The following is an 8,499-nucleotide window of genomic DNA, read 5'->3' on the forward strand; positions in this document are numbered from 1 at the left end:
GATGGTGGCGGACGACAGACCCAGCATGCCCGGCTTGACCACCATGTCGATGATGAGGCTCACCGCTGCCCAGAAGCTCTTCTTCCCTTTGACGGTGGCATTTCCATCGGCCTTGATCGAAGGAAGTTCTTCGACAACGTCGCTGGCGCTGTGCCACAATCGCCATAGACGCCTTGGCGATGGGAATAGGGAAGGTACTAACCATTGACAATGGTGGAGGGTTAGCGGATGCAAGAGTTAGGGGCCGAATCAGCTGGAGACGTCGGAGATGGGGAAAGTGGAAGGAGGTTGGTGGTGAGAAAGGGGTGATTTTGTGGTGGTAGTGGCGGCGGCTGGGAAGTAACATGGCGGCCAGAGATCGTGGAGGAGGGAGAGGTCACCGGCGACCAGCAGATGGCTACCGATGCGGTCGATGAGGTGGATCTATGTGCCAGTGAACTGAAGGACAACGTCGGAAGAGAGTTATTCTTTATAGGGAGGAGAGGCATTTGCGGCCTTCCCTCCGTGAGCGCCGTTGGTTGTGGCAGCACGAGAGGCGGATTCAGGGGTGGAACTCCGGCCACGACATGCTACCATCGCGCGACAATCTCAGGAGAGAGGGAGGTACGGACGGACGATGTATGAAGGGGTCAGGACGCCCGAGGCGTATATGGCGGATAGCATGGGCGGCACGAAGGGGAGAAGACGGACCGACACGGGGGCATCATGAGTGGGGGTGAGCGGGTTTCTCGGCGTCGGACACTGGGGTGGGGGCATGCGCCGGGGGAGGTGGGGGCATACACTATTGCCTTAATAGATAGTAGAGATAGAGATTCATAACTTTGGACAGAGTTTTAAACCAATAAGTTGACAATCGAACATGGTCTAGTCACATCTAAGCACATATGTAAGTATGTGTTTGGTAGGAATTGAAATTGTCCTCCAGATATTTCACATCTTCCTTTTCATCGGAAATGTTTTTATACCAAAAAATCCTTTGTCCCCATTTAAATCCCTAGGATAAAAATCTATTTTAATAATTACAGTTTAGATATAGGTCAATTAAATTAATATGATCACATATACAATATATTTGAATGAGATATCTATGTGTTATGCTTCTATTATAGGGAGCGAGTGAGTCGAAAAGCGTGATCTAGAGCAGAAACATATTATAGGGACCTATGAAATCAATTTCTATTTCATCCAATAAATTTTAAACAAGTCTGTATCTGAATTTTGGAAAATTATGTGATGTAAAAGTTGAAATTAAAAAGGAGTCTAATTCCTTTAAAATAAAAGGATTCAAATGGACCATTAGCAAAAATTCAGCACAACCATTTGGCTAGCAAAACTTTAAATAACATTTGGTTTAGATTCTTTTGAATCCAACCGATTTTACAACCGACTGAACCATGTATAACTCTTGTTAGGTTCTTGTCCAACCTTTCTGAGTACCCTATTCGGTAGGATATCCAGTGGCACACTAGATATATTTGGTGCCTTATATATCTTCCCAAACATGTCACATACTTCTTTGATTGTCGTATTCGGTGTTCCATATGGTGCACATTCCGGTGCACACCCACATGCTCGGTGTGCTATGTCTTATTAGCACTTTCTTCGGTATAGAGCAACTTTGTTCGGTATTTAATTTGGTGTCTCACTAGACTCGTCTAGTGTTGTTGAGCAGTCTATTTTTCTTTGTTTCTTTGCGTCTCCTCGTCCGAACTTTTTCCATCTTGTGTCTTAAACTTTTTTATTATCTTTGTAGGTTTTCAATGAATCTTCAAATGTCTTGCTTGAGGTATTGATTTTCTCAATCATCCTCTTGTGTTTGTCCAAGTTCACATTGAATCTTTTAAACTATATACACAAACACTAGCAAATAATATTAGTTCAAATAGTTATGTTAATAATCAAACACCAAAACACTTAATCAAATGGGCCTTGGTCCATTTTTGTTAAAATATCCTTTTTGGTGATTGATGGCAACACAACTAAAGCAAGCAAATAATTAAATACTAAAAATGTAATTTACTTGCTAGGTTACAAATGCAAAGGAAAGATTAATATGATATAAAGACATACCACTTGATGTAACTTACTTGAATGTCCCCGTATTGTGGTTTTATGGATTAACCCCACTAACTCCATAAACCAGATCCTTCCTTCCTTTGACCAAAACCCAATATAGAAGGATATTCTCCCCATTTAGAAAGTGTCCCTGCATATTTCCTTTTTTACAAACCCCCTATTCAAATATGATTACCACATGTTAGCTACCACTTAAACCTACACCACTTGAAAATGATACCACTTAAATATTTTTTTTGAAATTGGTAGTTTTGGTATTTGATAAGGTTAAGTCTTGATTTTGGTTCTTTAAATTCTCCTCCTTTGGAATCAAACACTAAAAAGGAAGACATTAAGGCACTAGGAAGGGTCTATTTTTTGAAGACCTAAACCATCTCCCTTTTTTTAAAAATAAAATTTCCTTATTGAGTAATAAACCTATCACAAAGAAATTGATTACCCCAGGCGCTATAGCAAATTGGGCCTACACTGAGGACATGCCATGGGCCCCACCATCACGGTGGGTCAAGTCAACAAGACCCAGCTGTAACTGAGACCCCTGCCACATGCCTTCGTCAAAAGCTTTCATACTGTAACCGCCCTAGCCAATCTTCCCAAGAAAGGGCAGGTATTTGTGTGGTGAAAGGGAAATGGTCTTAACCATTTTCTATAATTGATTTTGGTGCTTGACGACCATCACAATTTTTATGGACTAACTAGTTTGCCTAGTTGATCATTTCTCAGGTGCATTAGTTCATCTACATCAATTCTAAGTCGACTGTCCAGAATATCGTAGATTATTTTGGACAGGAGAAGCTTTTTAGAAATTCACCTACTCGCGGACCGTCCGGGCCCTACCGGCGGATTGTCCGCGACACCAGGGTGAGCCTCGGACATGAATTATGCAAATCACGCGTTTACACTGCAGACTGTCTGAAGGAAAAGATAGCACCGTCCGGGACCAAGCTCGGACTGTTCGGCCTCAGGCGCGGACCGTCCGCCCATTGAAAAACCCAGAAAACCCGAAGGTGACGGGTTCGATAAAATGCATTTTTAGGTGTCCTCACGGACAGTCCAGGGTGCACGGCCGGACCGTCCGTGACTGCTTTATCTGACATTTGACGATGCATTTAATGCACTTGTAGTCGTTGATATAGCCATTACTGCTGACCGTTGCAATTTCAATCATTTATGTGCAAGGGCGGACCGTCCGGACTAGGGACGCAGACCGTCTGTGGTTGGCAGAACTAGGGCAACGTTAGGAAGTGGTTGGTGGCTATAAATACAACCCCATCCACCTCCATTTAACACATCCAAGCATTCTACCCACACATTCAATACAAGAGCAAGCAATTCATTCCAAGACACATTCAAAGCTTCCAAACCTCTCCAAGTGCCATAATTGCAAATAGTGATCATTAGTGATTAGTGACTTGAGAGAGTGTGATCCAGTGTTTCATTTGTTTCTTGAGTTTTAATCGTGCTTTATTCATCTCCTTCTAAACTATCTAGTGACATGTAAAGATAGCAAGAGACACCTAAGTGTGTGGCGGTCCTTGCAGGGTCTTAGTGATCCTTGAGATTAAGGAGAAGCACTCAACCGTTCTAATTGATCGATTGAGAGAGAGAAAGGGTTGAAAAGGACCCAACCTCCACATATTGTTTCAATCTTGTCTACCTCATATTGAGAGAGGGAAAGGGTTGAAAAAGACCCGACCTCCACATATTGTTTGCATCTCTACCTTGCTCTTTAGCTTCCACATTTATATTAAGTATTTAAGTTTCAATCTTGTCTTTGTACTTATATTGTTTGGGATTGAAACTTAGCCATTGCGGTAGAGACAACAACACTTAGACAAAAACTAGGTTGTACATTCTAGTTTGATTATTTGTATAAGTTTTGCTCTAGGGTTTTATTTGTGACCTAGTTTAGAGAAAGTTTTAGAAGTCCTGATTCACCCCCCCTCTTAGGTGTCACATGTTTCTTTCAACCCCTTTACTGCCTTGGTAGTGGCTCATCAATATATGGATCATATCTTAAAACTCCATGGGTTCCCTCAGACATTCATCAGTGACCGTGACAGAATTTTCACTAGTGCCTTGTGGAAAAAAATTATTCAAATTGGTTGGTGTGGAACTGCGTCTCACAATGGCCTATCATCCCCAGTCTGATGGCAAGACCGAGAGGGTAAACTAGTGCCTCGAAAGATACCTTAGATGTTTTACCCAGGCTTGTCCTTCTAGGTGGAAACATTGGCTATCCTTGGCAGTGTTCTGATGTAATACCAGTTGCCACTCGTCCTTGAAGCTCTCACCTTTTGAAGTGCTCTATGGATATCCCCCTCGACAGTTGGGATTTGATATCCAGGATTTTTGCTCTGTTCCTTCTCTCCAAGAGTGGCTGTCTGAAAGGAAGTTGATGGTTCAACTCATTCAGCAGTAGATTGCCCGGGCTCAGCACCTTCAGAAGCAACAAGCCGATAAGCATCACTCGGATAGGGTCTTCGCAGTGGGTGATCTGATCTATTTGAAACTGCAACCATATGTTCGATCATCATTGGTTAAGTGATCCAATCACAAGATAGCTTTTAAGTTCTTTGGGTCATATCCCATTGTAGCTATAAGATTGGTCTGGTTGCTTATCAGCTTGATCTTCCTGCATCTTCTTCCATTAACCTGGTATTTCACGTCTCCCTACTGAAGAAGGCTATTGATACACACGTTCAGGTGAGTTCCACTTTTCCAGCGTTCTCTGATTCTAAACAAACTCTAGAGAATGTATTGCAGCGTCGCAAGATTCCTAACGCCAACGATGACATCTCACAACTGTTGATCAAGTGGACTAATTGACCTAAAGAATTGACAACTTGGGAAGAGGAAGCCACCATGACAAACAGATTCCCTGAAGTTGCGGCCTGGGGACAAGCCGTTTCTAATGGGGGGAGTATGTCATGATACCTGTCAACGTACCTGATAGTTCCATTGAAGCTGCCAGGCCACGAAGGGAAAGCAGACCCAATACGAGAGTTTCTGGGCCAGAATGGGTCCTGTAAGTGGTGGAGGGTTTTCCTTTTCTGTTGGTAGTAGTGATTGGGATATAGGGGAGATGGTTCATGGGGGATGAGACTTGTCTTGGAACTCAAGACTGAACCGGCTGCGTCCGGTTGGGCGACGAACACGTTGTAATCATACTCCTCCAGATAAATTTCCAGTGTTTCGTGAGAGAAAACGAAGCCCGTGAGTGGTGTTCAAATCCATATCCTTACCGCGAGTTCTTACAAAACCTAATGGCTTGTTCGGTTATTTTCAATCCATATGGATTGGAGGGGATTGATACGGATTGGGAGAGATTTTAACTTACTAGGGATTGAAGCTCACTCAATCTCCTTCAATCCATATGGATTGAGGTAGAACCGAACATGGCCTTAAACAGGTACTCTCCCCGTATCACACATGCACACACCACAAGCTACTCTAACTCAATTAAAATATGAATATCTTCTAATAATCACTTATTATCAATTGACATACATGACACATATCAGCCGTGTACTAGCACACAGGCCAACGGGAAATCTGCAATAGGATGCCCCCAAAACCAACAAGTGCAAACATCGCAAAACTGTAAACTGTTAATAATGCAACGAACGATTACATGTCCAAACGGTCAGGCGGCCTGAATTAGCCTAGCTTGTTCCTGCACCAAATTAAATAAAATGGTAAGTGGTAAATTGAAACCATCAGCTACTACTTGATACATATCGTCTACCGCCTCTCCAAATTTGGAGCACGTTTTGAGTTGAGGAAATGAGTAGTCTTGCAAGTGCACGACTTCTAGTCTCCAGGCCAGTATAAAAGGGCATCCAACATGGCCACGTCGTCACCGAAAGGATCGTGGGCGTCTTCCCTCTCCGTCACCACGCCGTCACCGTATGGATCGTTGTTGGCACCTCCCCCCGTCAGCTGCTGCTGCTGCTGTTGCATGGAGCTGCCGGAGCCATCATCATCGTCCGGCGGCGACGCGGCCACTGCCGTGAATGGACCCGCCGGGTCCTCGCCAGGGACGACGACACCTCCCGTAGCTGCGAGCGGCCGCCGGTCAAACTGTCTCAGGCTCCCAGATTTGGTGTAGAGTCGACACAGGCTAAACTCGCCCCTCAGCTGCAACATACGTACGCACAGCAAGTTAGCAAAAGAGAAACCCCAGATCCAGGTCAGAGTGCAATGAGTAAAGTTGCTGCTGCGCATATATTTTGTTAATTACAAAACTAGATTAATGATATGCTACTGTTTTTTTGTTCCTCTCATATCAGCTCAATATAAAGTTCTTATAAAAAATTGCTATATACAGTGTATACTACGTTGTTCCATGTAACAGGAGCGTCGATCGAGTATCATGAAACCTATAGGCTATAGCTAGCTAGTAGCTACCAATAAGTAAACAGCAAGTGGTTTTTGGACATTTATCCGGCGCAAAAAAAACGAAACGCACCATTGATCAAGTTGCCCTGACGCCTAAGCAATATATGGAGATCGACACATGCGCGCGCGCGCGCGCCGCAGCCTCATGTGTAGAGCACAATTTGGAAGCTATATAAGCTACGTGCCAATGTCCACAACGGCAGAGAAAGCAACGTCAATTGATCATTTGCGCGTCACCTCACCTGCGGGCCAACGTTTGGTGGTGGTGCGGGTCCATCGGCGGCGTGGTGGGCGCTCGAAGACGACGACCCGTCAGCTGCGACTCCAGCGGCGGCGAGGCCGAGGCCAGGGCCGGGGGTTTCGAACTGGAACGCCCTGTACTCGTTCATCTTCCACTTGGTCTTGGTCCCCGACGGCGCGCGGCCGTAATAGAACACCATGGTCTTCTTCACCCCGATGGCGCGGCGGTCGGCGGAGTAGACGGCCCCGGGCGTGCCCGCGGCCTTCCAGTACCCCGACGGCGTCGTCCGGCTGGGCCGCCCGCCCCGCGCCTCCCGCTCCTGCCGCGGGCAGAAGTAGAACCACGGCTCCCCCTCACCGGCGCCGGCGCCGCCGTCGCACAGCAGCTCGTGAATCCCTGCATGCATGCGTCATGGTGGCGGACCCCGCGCTTCGATTAATGATCATAGATCAATTGGTGGGCTAGCAGTGCCTGTGCATGCATAGGTTTGTAGCTTTAGACTTAGTTAGCTACGGCGTTGCACCTGGGAGCTGGCAGGGGTCGACGGAGTAGACGTCCACGACGGGGATAACGCGTTCGATGTCGTCGCGGAGGTTGTCCAGCTTGTTGCGGAGGTAGAAGCATATCAGCTCCTCTTCCGTCGGGTAGAAGCGGTACCCCGGGGGCAGGCCAACCGCCATGCCACCAATTGATCCGCGCGCGGACGAGGCAGGTAGCAGCTAGCTGCCTAGCTATAGCCACTGCTTGCGCCGCCACTCGGACCGACCGGAGCTGCCGGAGCTGAGGAGAGGCTGAGGTGTGCAGCCAACAACAAGAATGCATATGCGCTCGAAGAACCGCGTGCATGTGGTGTGTGTATAATGCTGGTGAGGTGAGGTGTGGAAGAGTTTTGCGCATGACGTATATATGGGGAAGCACGAGCTGGTTCATGGTTGACATGGATGACACAGCGGCTGAGCTGCCCACTTGTTCGGGCGAGAATTTTCTCATGGCGTGGTGGGACGGGCTAGTGGTGCCCGGTGCAAAAACAGGAGATCTCGGGGGAGAGGGGTGTCAGTGCGATTTTTAGTGGGGACGACTGGGTCAGCTGGTATGCAAATTGTATGTTCTCCCTTTTCTTTCTTATTTCTCCCCTCGTTCCAAAATATTTCTCTCTCCAGATTTTTCAGAAGTCAACTATTTTTACTTTGATCAAATATATATACGAAAATGTTAGTATTTATAGTACATAAATAGTATTATTAGATAGATATTTGAATCTATTTTATGTAAATTTATTTAGAGATACAAATATTGCTATTTTTTCAGTCGAGAAAGTTTGACTGACATGAATATCATAGCGACAAACATTTTGTGACAGAGAGTACGCCTTTATTTATTTGTATATCTATGTTTATACTCACACTTTAAAATAGGCTAGAATTAGGCACTTTATTTCAGTAGTAAGGTAGAATTTAAAAAAAGTACAAACCGTTACCCAAGATATTTATATAGTTATATAATATATGATTATAAATTAAAATGATCTTGTATATTTATATCGAAACATATTTACTTCTAATATGTTAAATTTTAATTGGGCTCGGTTACTTTTAATTTAATTAAATCATATTTACTGAAGAATGCAAAACTCACCAATAGAAATTTAAAGACACCTTGATTTAGTCTCGGTTGAAAGTTGCACAAACCATGGAGTAGAAGTGGGAAAAAAGAGAAAAGGTAGATATATGATAATTTTTAAAGAGCCGGTCGATGGCAAGTGTACGGAGTTTGGATGCAGG

General features: G+C 44.9%; 1 protein-coding gene across 1 annotated transcript; it reads right to left on the reverse strand.

Moving 5' to 3' along the window:
* Window positions 1-5,665: 5,665 nt before the first annotated feature.
* LOC103650975 (NAC domain-containing protein 90) lies at window positions 5,666-7,687 on the reverse strand. Its single transcript, XM_008676571.2, has 3 exons — window positions 7,242-7,687; window positions 6,720-7,114; window positions 5,666-6,216 (listed from the first exon to the last, which is right to left on the reverse strand). The coding sequence occupies exons 1-3, from the start codon at window positions 7,396-7,398 to the stop codon at window positions 5,890-5,892; spliced, it is 879 nt and encodes a 292-aa protein (XP_008674793.1). The 5' UTR covers window positions 7,399-7,687; the 3' UTR covers window positions 5,666-5,889.
* Window positions 7,688-8,499: the final 812 nt, after the last annotated feature.

The sequence above is a fragment of the Zea mays genome, chromosome 3 (assembly GCF_902167145.1).
Source record: "Zea mays cultivar B73 chromosome 3, Zm-B73-REFERENCE-NAM-5.0, whole genome shotgun sequence".
Classification (NCBI taxonomy): domain Eukaryota; kingdom Viridiplantae; phylum Streptophyta; class Magnoliopsida; order Poales; family Poaceae; genus Zea; species Zea mays.

Excerpts from the sequence above, each read along its gene's own strand:
- LOC103650975 (XM_008676571.2), bottom strand. The coding sequence starts at position 7,398 with ATGGCGGTTGGCCTGCCCCCGGGGTACCGCTTCTACCCGACGGAAGAG. Across the intron at positions 7,115-7,241 it reads CGACCCCTGCCAGCTCCCAG|GGATTCACGAGCTGCTGTGC; the intron begins GTGCAACGCCGT and ends GCATGCATGCAG. Across the intron at positions 6,217-6,719 it reads CACCAAACGTTGGCCCGCAG|CTGAGGGGCGAGTTTAGCCT; the intron begins GTGAGGTGACGC and ends CGTATGTTGCAG.